At 33.7% G+C, this 13,374-nt stretch overlaps 1 protein-coding gene across 10 annotated transcripts in view; it reads left to right on the forward strand.

The window, feature by feature from the left end:
* Dnah11 (dynein axonemal heavy chain 11) overlaps positions 1 to 13,374 on the forward strand; it is a 305,840-nt gene that overhangs the window by 255,598 nt on the left and 36,868 nt on the right. For 8 of the 10 annotated variants that reach the window (XM_048799695.1, XM_048799694.1, XM_048799696.1 and 5 more), the window contains 2 exons: positions 7,743 to 7,907; positions 9,583 to 9,723. In XM_048799695.1, the coding sequence (XP_048655652.1) occupies positions 7,743 to 7,907; positions 9,583 to 9,723 (306 nt within the window). Of the gene's footprint in view, positions 1 to 64; positions 155 to 7,742; positions 7,908 to 9,582; positions 9,724 to 10,998; positions 12,196 to 13,374 lie in introns of those variants that run through there. The other 2 variants (XM_048799700.1, XR_007346137.1) reach the window with 2 other exon arrangements.

The raw sequence follows: 13,374 nt of genomic DNA on the forward strand, positions 1-13,374 counted from the left end.
AAAATCAAATTAATTAAGTAAATAAATAAAAAATAAATACTGGTTGGTTAGGGTTACGCCACAGGTAGGAGACGCCTAGTCTCAGTCTTGTTTAGAGCACAGCATGAGGACTGGTACAAAGGCATGCTGCTCATGGAAACAGATATAGACCCAGGTAGGTTGGATGTTAATAGACCGATTTACCCAAGGAAAAAAATGTAGACTAATGAAGTAGACTGAAAAACTAAGGAGGCTATAACTGTCTGTAACAAAATACTTAAAAATGTATGGCTATAAGTATAATGATTAGGAAAAAATATTAAAATTAGTTAAATTCAGCATTTTTTGAAAACAAGAAAACATTAAAGTAAGCCTAAAAGTGTAGAAAGAAAGTGGTTATGAAAACAGAAAATAGTGACATAGAATATAAACAGATTAATAAAATTAAAACCTAGTTCGAGAGGGAAAAAAAGAAACTAAATAGATCTCTAGAAGAAATAAAAGAGAAAATGGGTGAAGCATATTAGGAAGAATAAAAAGAACACAGTGATTAAAACACATGAAAGAATTCAGTGCCCGCCTTTCTAACAGAAAATTTGAAAACTGAAATAGTGAAAATAGTATTTCTGTGATGTGAAAATTAAAGAGAATTTACTTGCTAACTTGATATATTCAAGGTTCTATTAGTACTTAATGCTTTTTTATGTACGAATAATATTCCCTTGTATGGATATAGAGTATTTTGTTTATTTGTCCCCTTCTCAGTCAATGGACATTTGGGGTTTTGTTTTTGTTTTTTTGCTTTGTGGCTGAGACATATAACACTACTATGAACAGTTCTAGGCAAAGTTTTTGTATGCACATATATTTTCATTTTCAGAATTGCTCAGTTATATGGTAACTCTATTTTGAATCAATTGGGAATTGCCAAACTGTTTTCAAAGTGGCTGCAAAATTGTATGCTTCTACCAGCTGTGTATCATCTTTAAAGGATATGAAGTGGTATGTCATTATGATTTTGTTTTTCATTTCCAGAAAGTAATAGTGTTGAGCATTTTTATTTACTGAACTTTTGCATGTCTTTTTTTTATTATGTTTTCTTTGCTTAGTTTTTGTGATGCTGGAGATAAAATCCAGAGCTTCAGGTATGCTAGGCAAGTGCCCTACCACTGAGCTACACCCCAGTCCCAAATTAGTTTTTTTTTAATGACTTGTAGAAGTTGTTCATATTCTAAATATTAGATTCTTATTGAGATCTGATTTACAAAAATTTTCTCCCATTTCATGTATTGTCTTTTCATTTTCTTAATGGTATCCTTTGAAGAACAAACTATTCTAATTTTGGCAAAGTCTAATTCATCTTTGTTTTTCTTTTGTTACTTATATTTTGTGTCATCTAAGAAACTACTGACAGACACAGTCATGGAGATTTACTTCGATGTTTCTTCTATGACTTTTTTAGTTTAAGTTTTTACATTTAGGTCTGTAATCAAATTAAACTTTGCATATGATATGAGGTAGGAAGTCAACTTCATTCTTTTACATGTGGATATCTAGTTGTCCTAGCATCATTGGGTGGAAAACATTATCTTTTCTCCTTGAATCGATTTTGCTCCTTGCCAAAGATCAGTTGACCATTTTTCTGTGGACCTGTTTCTGGGTTTTTCTATATCATTCCACTGATTTGGTAATCTTTTCTTTCTCAATACCACACTCTCTTGATTACTATCCATTTGTAAGTCTTTAAATCAGGTATGGTCAGTTCTCTGCTTTTTCACATTGTACTATTAACAATTGTGGCTCTTATGCCTTTCAATATAAATTTTGGAATCAGTTATCAAAATCCATAAAATAATGTGCTGAGGTTTTGATCAAAATTGCTTCAGATCCTGGACAGGAATAATTGATATCTTAACAATATTGAATCTGCCTATCCATGAATATGGAACAACTTCCTATTTTTCACATCTTTGATTCTTTCATCAGGTCTTTTTTAATTTTGCTAGATCTATACCTAAGTGTATCAGTCATTTGGTGTTATTATAAACAGTATTGGGTTTTAAATTTCAAATTGCAATTGTTTGTTGCTGGTATATAGAAAAGCATTTGGCTTTTCAAGCAGATTTTCTATAATTGCTTATTAGTTGCAGGAGACTTTATTTTAATTCTTCAGAATTTTCTGTGTATACGATATCAAATTTTAGTACAGTGTGGAAAATTGGGGTGAAAGAGAACATTATTATCTTATTCCTGATCTTAGGGGGAACCCATCTAATTTTTCTTTGCATGAGAATGCAAATGTACACACTACCTTTATTTAATTTATTTATTTATATGTGGTGCTGAGGATGGAATCCAGTGCCTCACACATGCTAGGCAAGCATTCTTCCACTGAGCTACAGCCCTGCATGAGTTTTTGTTAGTTTTTTTCCTCTGGAAGTATAGGTCCACTTCATCTGAGTTATTAAATTTGTAGGCATCAAATTGTTCTCATGATTAGGTATGATGTTAGCTGTAAGTCTGTTTTAGATTTCTTTATCAAATTGAGGAAGTTCCTCTCTCTTTCTAGTTTGCTGAAAGTTCTTACCATGAATGAATGTTGAATTTTATAAAATATGTTTTCTGTATCTGTTGATATGGCCATATTTCTCATCTTGAACTTGTTATGTAACAGATTATGTTACTCAATTTTGTATGTTGAATCGATCTTGCATACCTGGAATAAATCCCACTTAGTCATGATGTATAATTATTTTTATACATTGTTCAATTTGATTTGATAATAGTTAATTGAGGATATGTACATCTATACTCTTGAGAGATTATTGGTCTGTAATTTGTTTTTTGGTTTTTTTTTTTTTTTTTTTTTTGGTACCTGGGATTGAACTCAAGGGCACTCCATTTCTAAGCCACATCCCCAGCCCTATTTTGTATTTTATTTAGAACAGGGTCTCACTGAGTTGCTTAACACTTCGCTTTTGCAGAAGGTGGCTTTGAACTCATGATCCTCCTGTCTCAGCTTCCTGAGCTACTAGAATAACAGGCATGTGCCACCTCACCCAGCTCTTATAAAGTCTTATCCAATTTTTGTATTAGAGTGATATTGGCCTTAGACTATGAGTTAGGAAGTGTTCCTCCTACTTCTGTTTTCTAGAAATTGTACAGAACCAATATCACTTCTTTCTTAAGTCTATGATAGAACTCACTAGTGAAACCATCTGGACCTGGTATTCTTTTCTGGAAGGTTATTAATTATTGATTCAGTTTCTTTAATGGACATATGGCCTATTTGGATTATCTGATTCTCCTCTTATGAGTTTTTAGTAGATTGTGTCTCAAAGATATTGGTTCACTTCATTTAAGTGACTAAATTTGTTGACATAGAACTGTTCATAATATGTATTTTCCTTTAATATCCATGGAGTGAATCAGAAGTGAATCTATTCACTTCTGATATTAGTAACTAATAACTTTTCTCTCCTAACCCACCCCCTGCCCCCCTCCTGGTTTAGCCTAGCTAGGGGGTTATAAGTTTTGTTGATCTATTCAAGGAATCAGCTTTTGGTTTTGCTGATTTTCTCTATTGGCTTCATATTTTATTTATTTTTATTTTTTAAAAATCTTCTTTCCATTTTTTTAAATTTTTTTTTTGTAGTTGTAGATGGGCAGCATGCCTTTATTGTATTTGTTTCATTTTTATGTGGTGCTAAGGATCAAACTCAGTGCCTCACACATGCTAGGCAAGTGCTCTGTCACTGAGCCCCAGCCCCAGGCCATGGCTTCATATTTTAAATGTCATTGATTTATGATTTGATTTTTATAATTTTCATCTGCTTGCTTTGGGATTTTGGTTTGTATTTTGCAGTACTACAGATTGAACCCAGGGTACTTTACTACTTTGAGCTACATCTACCTCTTTTTATTTTTATCTTGAGATACATAGTCTTATGAAGTTGATCAAGCTGGCCTCAAAGTTGTGGTGCTCCTTCCTCAGCCTCCTAATTCACTGGGATTCTAAGTGTGCACCACCACACCCAGCTGCTTGCTTTAGATTTATATTGGTCTTCTATCTCTAGTTTCCTAAGGTGAAACTTAGATAGTATTAACTTTAGATCTTTTTGTCTTCTAATTCATACAGTCCATGCTATAAATTTTCCTCTAAGCACTTTTTTACTGCATTTTACAAATTTTAACACATCGTATTTTCATTTTTATTTATTTTAGTATATTTTGAATTTCTCTTGGTATTTCTTCTTTGACCCATATGTTATTTAGAAGTATGTTGTTTCATTGCTACATACTTTGGGATGTTCTAGCTTGTCTTTCTGTTATTTCTCATTTAATTTTGTTGTGGTCTTGCAGCATACTTCATATAATTTCTTTTAAAAATTTTCAACTGTGTTAGATGGCCTAGTATGTGTTCCATCTTGGTGAGTGTTCCATGTGAACTTAGATCACTGTACATTCTGCTGTTGTTCAAAGGAGTATTGTATAAATATCACTAGATCCAGTTTATTTATTTGATGTTGCTCAGTTTGACTATGTCCTTACTGATCTGTCAGTTGACAATAAAGGAGTTTTGAGTTTTCCAACTACAAAGTGTACTTCTCTATTTCTCCTTACAGTTCTGTGATTTTTTTTTTTTTTTTTGCCTATGTATTTTTGCACTCAGTTAAGTACACAAAAATTTTGTTTTCTTAGGGAACTGATCCCTTTGTTATTTTATAATTTTTCTTATTTTGATATTTGTTTTGTTTGAAATTAATACAGGTGCTCCAGCTTACTTGTTTACTTGCTTGTTTTTTGTTTGTTTGTTTATTTTCTCTCTTTTCTTTCCTGAGACAGAATCTTGGTTGGTTGCCCAGGCTGGCCTCAAACTCACAATCCTCTTGCCTCAGCCTCCCAAGTAGGTTGGGATTAACACAATGCATCACCATACCTGGCTTTATCTGGCATATCTTTATTCATCCTATTGCAAGTTGATTTTTGTAGACAACATAGAGTTTTTTGTCATTTATCTACTCTGACTCTTGATTGATTTGAAGAATTCTGTTGTTATTCGCATAGTTGGATTAATATCTCCCATACTTTTTACTGTTTTTTATGTATTGTGTGTGTTCCGTGTTTTTTTGTCTTTTCCTCTTTCTGCCTTTGATTTTAATTGAGCAATTTATATTATTTCAATATTTCTTCTCTCTTAGTATATAAATTATGCTTTTTGTTTAAAAAAAGTAGTAGTTGCCTTAGTGTTTGCAACATATTTATAACTAATCTAAATCTTCTTCAAATAACACTGTGCCATTTTACAGGTAGTGAATACCCCTTTTAATAGTGTATCCTCATTTCCTCTGTCCCATCCCTTGTGACATGGCTGTCATTCATTTTATTTATCCCTAAGTTATAATCTCTGGATAAATTATTGATATTATATTTAACAGATGATTAAGAGTAAGAAAAAATAAAATATGTTACTTATTCTTTCTCTAGCACTCTTTCTTTATGTAGATCTGAATTTCTGACTTATCCCTTCCCTGTGAAGAAATTATTTTGAACATTTATGGTAAGGTAGGTCTACTCCAGCAAAATCCTTCAATTTTTGTTTGTCTAAGAAAACCTTTATTTCTCCTTTGCTTTTGAAGGATAATTTGACAGGATATAGATTTCTAGGTTAGTTAGGTTCTTTCCTGCAAATATTTTAAATATTTTACTCTTTTCTTGGCTGCATAGTCGCATGTAACTCTTAAACATCTCCCTCCATAGATGAGGTATATTTTTCCCTGGATTCTTTCAGTACTATTTTTGTTATCTTTGATTTTCTGCAGTTTGAATGTGATATGCCCAAGTGTAGACTTGGTATTTATCTTGCTGAGTTTCCTGTGAGCTTCATGAATACGTGGTGCTTGTTATTAATTTTTAGATATTCTTAACCATTAGTCTTCTGATATTTATTCTGTCCTCTTTCCTCTTTCTTTCCTTCCGGTATTCCCACTACATGTATGTACTACACCTTTGTAATTATCTTATTGTACTTGGGCATTCGTTTCCTTTTTAAATTTTCATACTTTCTCTCCTTACTTTTCAGTTTAAGAGGTTTCTATTGACATACCTTCAGCTTCACTGTTTCCTCCCTTGATAGTATCCAGTCTTTTGATGAACCTGTCAAAAGCATTGTTTATTTTTGTTACAGCACTTTTTATTTTGAGCATTCTCTTTTTATTCTTTGAGTTTTCATCTCTCTGCTTACATTACCCATGTGATCCTGCATGTTGTCTATTTTTTCCAGTAGAGTTTTTAGTATATGAGGTATCATCTTTGGAGGGGAGAAGGGTTAACCAGGAATTAAACCCAGCAGTGATTAACCATTGAGCAATATCCCCAGCCCATTTGTTTGTTTGTTTGTTATAATTTTGAGACAAGAGCTCACTAAGTTGCTGAGGCTGGCTTTGAACTTGTGATCCTCCTATCCCAGCCTCCCAAACTGCTGCAATTACAGTTGTACACTACTGTGTCAGGCTAGTATTGTCATTTTTAAACCCTCACACAATGATTCCCAAATTTCTACCATACTTGGGTCTTATTCTGTGATTTTTTTTTCTCTCTTCAAACTGTGCTTTTTATTCTGTCATGTCTTGTAATTTTTTGTTGGAAGAAGGACGTGATGTATGAGATAATTAGAATTGAGGTAAATAGTGTTTTAGGGTAAAAATTTATGTGTACCTGGCTAGGACATTAGCTGTGTTTAATGTCCCCTATAGTGGAAGGTGTCATAGGCTTCAGTTTCCCTTTTTTTTTTTTTTTTAATTTCCCTGTTGTTTTGAGTTTCCCTGAAAACTCCTTTCTTAAATAGAGTCTTTCAATTCTCTGAACTGCAATCTACTGTTCCCTACCAGTCCAGTGATAGAGTTCTGGAGTGGAAAGTATTCCATAAACTCATGATTCAATCTCAGAGGTGTTTTAGTAGGCTTGCACACTGGGCTTTTCCTCCTCTTCCTGTGTGAGACAGGAAGTCCTGAGGAGGCTGAGTAGTCTAATTGTCCTTCCCCCTAGGTCACCTTAGCCTCTGATAAAGTTGTTTTCCCAGCGGGCAAGTGTTTGTTAACGAGAATAGAAAGTTCTAGACATGTTTGAAATGATTACTTATCTCTGAGTTCAGCACAAAATGATTACTTTCCCTGCCCCTGCCCAGGGCAGGAGTAGATTTTTCTTTGCTCTTCTGCGAGAATTTGGTAGGGCTCCTGGAGGTAAAACAAAAGTGTGAAGGGCCCCTAACAGCTGAGCCCAGGAATTTTTAACTATCAAGCTCTGCCTCTAGCAATTAGCCAATTACGGTTTTAAATGTTCCAGTAGTGACTTCTCTGTACTTTAACTGTCCAGTTTTCAGGGTGGTAGTTTGCCCTGTGACCTCAGTTCTCTGGAGGAAGAATTATTGCTTAGCTTTGTCTTTTTATGGGAACAGAAATGAGTCTTCAAAAATCATGTCATGTCAGAGTGGAAACCAGAAGTTGCTGATATTAAACAGATTATTTCTACATGTTTATGATATTAAATGATTGTAATAAATGTTCATGACCTGAGAGTACAGCTAGATCTTACCATGCCTCCTGAAATTTCAAAAGGAATTTTTTTTTAAGTATGATCAGTATGGTTTTCATGTTGTGTGCTTTATTATATACACACTGGCTATGAAATTTGTGATTAAGAAACTCCCTCTTAAAATTTTATATTTAGTCACCATTTCTCACATGTTCCTTGGTTTGTATTAGTTGGTTTTGACAAAGCACCAAAATGACTTTAAGATTGAGCTGAAGCACCTGGAGGATGACCTCCTCCTACGCCTTTCAGCAGCAGAGGGAAGCTTCCTAGATGACACCAACCTGGTGGAGAGGCTGGAGACTACAAAGGCCACCGCAGCAGAGATAGAGCACAAGGTAGGAAAGGGCAGACAATGCCTGGGGGTTTTCATGCTCTGTTTGAATGAAATGCTTGGGACTACAGTGCAATCAAAGTGGTTCTTCCTCTGAGAGGAATGATGTGTTGTGGAATTCAGGTCATTGAACGACATGCCCTTAAAAATTGGACAGTGTGGGACTTAGAGTGGAGATGGAAATGGTTGAGCTCCTACTTCTAATTCCTCAGAGTCCAGTCATTCACATTACACTCTGTCAGGCTATTATTTCTCTTGAGTGCCCAAATTTGAAGAAAACTGGAGCCTGCTGTCTTCTACGGTGGAAAAATCTAAAAAGGCTTAGCATTTGGCTTAGGCAAACTTATATCCTATAGTCTTAGCACAATTTCCCCAGTCTGTTGGCATTTTAGAGAAATCCTTGGAGCTGAAGATTTGTTCATAGGTCTGCAGTGGCAGGAAACAGCAAGAGATGGTGTCCTGCTTCACTCAAATGCGTTGTTTACCCTGGGAAAATGATATTTCCCCAAAACTGGTGGAAATTTTCATCCAGTAGGCTTCTGGCTAAATGTGCAACACGAGTTTCCATATGCCATGTGCATGGTATGCACTTTGAACTTTCACACGTGGTCACTAACCCTTGACATTCCAATGTTTCCAAGTCAGCACTAGACCCTGATTTGCTTTCTAGAATATCCTCATTACTGAGCAATCTATTAATTACCCAACAGAAGTTGTGTCACCAAACATCCAATATATTTGTCTTAAATTAAGTCAGGAAATAGAATTCCAAATTACTCTATCCTTTTAAGAAAGTGAATTCTAGGTAGCTGCTAAGATAGTAAAGATTAGGGCAATTAAGCAAATTAAGTCTTAGCTTTGAAGTTAACTTCTAATTGTCTCTTAGAGTATCACTTCCTGTCTTAACATATTGCATGTAAGTAACTTCCCTATTCTCTATATTTTATTTCCTTTTATACATAAATACTATGAGTCAAGTTTATAGAAATACTTTGGGGAAATATTGTATCTTGTAAAGCCATGGACCTAGGTAAAAGAAACAGATACTGGATCCTTGAATAAAAATGAATATGTTGGTGGATGGTGGTAGTTTGTTTTTTTTTAATTATCTCTCTAAACATGCCCAGAGGCTAATACATAAAAGTAAATGGAAATACATGAGCATATGGATGATCTGGTGCAGTTAAAATTAGACGGTCATGACAGTATTTGTATAAATGCTTTTTAGTGAGCACTGCTATTGGATGTATTATTGACCTTGGCAGCTTTTGTATACCTTGTTGCCTAATAAAGTTGTTGGCATCAAATTGACTCAGCAGACTTTAAGAGCCATCCCTGGGAGGTGATATAGCTGGGTTATTAAGCCCTGAAAGAGAAAGGGGAGCTAGGAAGGTGACATTCCTGAGAAACAAACTCTATAGGACCCAAAACAATTAGTGTTGTTTCAATCTGTGATCTGTAAAGCAGCAGAAATCATTCACACTAAAACTCAATTTACGAAAAAAAAATATTTAAGAATATGGATTTAATAATATTAGAAAAGCTCAAGCAGTTAGATGCCATTTGTATTATTTATTTTAATATGAATCCTTTCTCATTTCAAATACATCCTTCCATTGCCTGGGTATGTTTGGAGAACATGAAGAGTAAGTTACTAATTTTGTTTGATCCCACCATAGGTGATTGAAGCCAAAGAAAATGAAAGAAAAATCAATGAGGCCCGAGAATGTTACAGACCAGTTGCAGCAAGAGCATCCCTTCTTTATTTTGTTATTAATGATCTCAGAAAAATCAACCCTATCTATCAATTCTCTTTGAAGGTAATGTTGAATTGGCTAAGAAAAATCAAAAACCTCAGAAGTTTCAATGTGTTTCAGGGAAATAGGAATTTATCTCTAAGTGGTCAGTATATCCATGAAGGACTCAACGAATGTAGTAAACAACAATAAAAATATCAGCTCTCAGGAACTTTCATTCATAATTTTTAGTAAGGCTTTGAGCTAATGAGAGTATTGATGTGATTCATCACATTTGTGTGTTGTTTCTAAACAAAGTATGAAGGGTTTATTAAAATATAAAGGATTTTTCTTTGAGGTAACTATTCTGTCTTTGTGAAAATATAGGAATTTAGAGAATTCTCATGTTTTCTTGGTGAAGAAAAATGAATAAAAACTAGTCACTATGATATATGCAAGGCACTTATATACTAAAGCACTGCGAGAAAGCTATAGTACAGTCCCTCTCATGGGCCTTGTTGCATAAGTCCTCAGAAAAGATTGACATACTGAATTCAGCCATATATAACAAGAACAATATAGTATGACTAAATGGAATTTATTGCAGAAGTGCAACTTGATTTAACATTCAGAAAAAGCACACAAGGTTATTCATCATATTAATAGAATAAAAGAAAACAAATGATCATTTCAATTAATGCAAAGAACCTAGCATATTTCAACACATGGTTTTAAAAGGAGAAAAACTTCTCAGCTGATAAGGAATATATGGTAACTTTTCAACATGATAAAAGGCATCTACAAAAACAAACAGCAAATGTAATGTTGAAAAATGAACAAGCACAGCTTTCTATTCAACACTATATTAGAAGTTATAGCAGTACAATAAGACAATAAAAGGCAAGAGTTTTTAAAAGGAAAAGGAAAACTTTCATTTTTCACAGGTGATCTGATCATGCATGTTGAAAATCCTATGTAATCTACAAAAAAAGCTGGTAGAACTAAAAAAATGAGTCTTTAGTAATGTTGTATGATATAAAGTCAATATACAGAATCCCTCATATTTCTGTAGATAAGAGAAATAATTGGAAAACAAAATTAACAGCCCAGTAATATTTACAATGATTTCTAAAACCATGAAACTGTAAGGCATAATTTTAATAAAATGCATGCAAGATTTTTATACAAAACTATAAAATATTGTTTAAAAATTCAAAACATTATTAAATAGATGTGCTATGTTTATGAATTGGAATTCTTTTTAAGATGTTAATACTATCCCAGTTGATCTACAGATTCAATTTGGTCTCAGTCAAAAACCCCAGAAGATGTTTTTTGTTTTGTTTTGTTTTTTGATAGAAATCAAGTTGGTTCTAAATTTTGTATGGACATACAAAGGACTTTAAATAGCTCAGCAATTTTCCAGAAAACAAAGTTAGAAGCTGATCTTAAGATGTATTATAAACTTATACTCATCAAGATGGAATGTTGTTAGACTAAAAAATAAGAAGAGCTCACTGGAACTGAGTTACTGCAAGTGCAATGTCTGGTCAGCTGATTTTCAGCAGCTATGCCCAGATAGCTCCAGGAAGGTAGAACGGTTTTTACAGCTGAAGCTGCTGTGACCGCTGGACAACCATATGGAATCGCACAAACCTCAGCTGTTATACCATGGTATATACAAAGTTAATTCAAAACAAATTGGCTGAGCTATAAAATTTCTACCAAAAAAAAAAAAAAAAAAAAACCAGGAAAAAAACTTTGGTCTTTGAGTTAGGTAAGATTTTTTTTTTTTTTAACTCAGAGATTGAACCCAGGGGTGGTTAAGCACTAAGTCACACACACAGCCCTATTTATTTTTGAGACAGGGTCTCCCTTAGTTACTTAGGGCCTTGCTAAATCACTAAGACTGGTCTTGAACTTATGATCCTCCCGAGTTGGTAGGATTATAGGCATGTGCCACCATACCTTGCTTAGGCAAATATTTTTTTAGAATGGAACAGAAAGATAAAAAAAGAAGAAACAAATTGAATCTTATCATAATATAAAGTTTATGATCTTCAAAAGACACTGAAAATAAAAGGTAAAGCACAGACTAGCAAAACCAATATTCCTGATACATGTATCTAACAAAGAATTTGTATCAGGATACGTACATAACTTGTACAACTCAGTAATAAGTGTTGAATAGACGTGGCATATAATAAATAAGACATGTTTACCCTTAAGCACATTATAAATGTGCAACAATCATCAGAAAAAAATATGTGAATGGCTAAAATTTTAGAAGACAGTCAATACCAAGTGTAGCACAGATATGGTACTGCAACTTCCCCATTTCTGGAATGAATGCAGATTGATAAAACTATTTTGGAAAGCAGTTTGATAATTTCTTAGGAAGTTAAATGTGCGGTTGCAATATGATCCTTTGTTTTTACTCTAGGTATTCATCTAAGGGAAATGAAAGTACATGTCAACAAAAAACTTGTTCACAAATGTTCACAGGCACTTTATTCATAACAGCCAAAATTTGGAAACAATCCAAAGGACTGACAAGTGAATGGATATACAAATTTGGCACATCCATACATTGAGATGTTGCTCAAAATGTAAAGGTACACATTGCCTGATACACACCCAACCACTAGAAGGTCACCAAAACATTATGTTCAGAAAAAGCATCTAGAGTACCTACCATATAAACTTATGTGAAATTATAGAAAAGGCAAGGTTAATCTACAGTGACAGGCAAGATAGTTGACTGGGGCTGGGAATAGTGGTAGGAACTGACTGTAAAGAAGCACATGAAGACTTCTTTGCAGTGATTAAAGCAGAAAGGCTCTGTATCTTGATTATGGGGGTTGTCAATGGAATATAGCCATTTGTCAAAACTCATCAAATGGTATATTTGATATGCACATTTCATTGTATTAAATTAGAAGTCAGAATATCAGATTAATACTTTGCCCATGCCTTCTTACCAGTATTTACTGTATGTATGTATCATTGCAGCCTATTCCTTTCATTCAAATATATACCAATCCATCAGTCTGTGGTCTCTGGTCCCTGGCCACCAACCAAAAATAAACATATAAACAGATGTATTTCTACATACTTAAATGCATATCTGTGTGTATTAAATATATACATATATATGCATATATATATATATATATATATATATATATATGAATTTTTCCAGCCCATTACTACCAAGTATGAAAAGGTAATATAAACCAAGAGTGATTTTAACAGAAGAGAGGACCAAAGGGCATACTAAAAAATACCTGGGTAGAACCACAGGGAAAAAAAAAAAACCTGATTTAAAAATAGGTTCAGGACTTGAGCAGAAATTTCTCCAAAGAAAATTTGCCAATAAGAATACAAAAAAAGGTTCAATATCACTAGTTATTAGAGGAATGCAAATCAAAACCACAGTGAGGTAGCATCTCACACGTATTATAATTTTTTTAAAAAAGTGTTGTGGACATGGAGAAATTGGAATCCTTGTGCACTCTTGATGGAAGTATAAAATAGTTCCACTGCCATGGAAAACAGTATGGCAGTCCTTTAAAAAATTAAAAATATAATCACCACGTGACCCAGTAATTCCTTGTTGGAGAATATATCCAAAATAATTAAAAGAGGTTCTTAAAGATATAGCTCAATACCCATATTCATAGGAGCATTATTTACAATAGTCAAAAGATGGAATCAACCCAGATATCTTTTAAT

This window comes from Marmota marmota, unplaced genomic scaffold, assembly GCF_001458135.2.
Source record: "Marmota marmota marmota unplaced genomic scaffold, marMar, whole genome shotgun sequence".
NCBI lineage: Eukaryota > Metazoa > Chordata > Mammalia > Rodentia > Sciuridae > Marmota > Marmota marmota.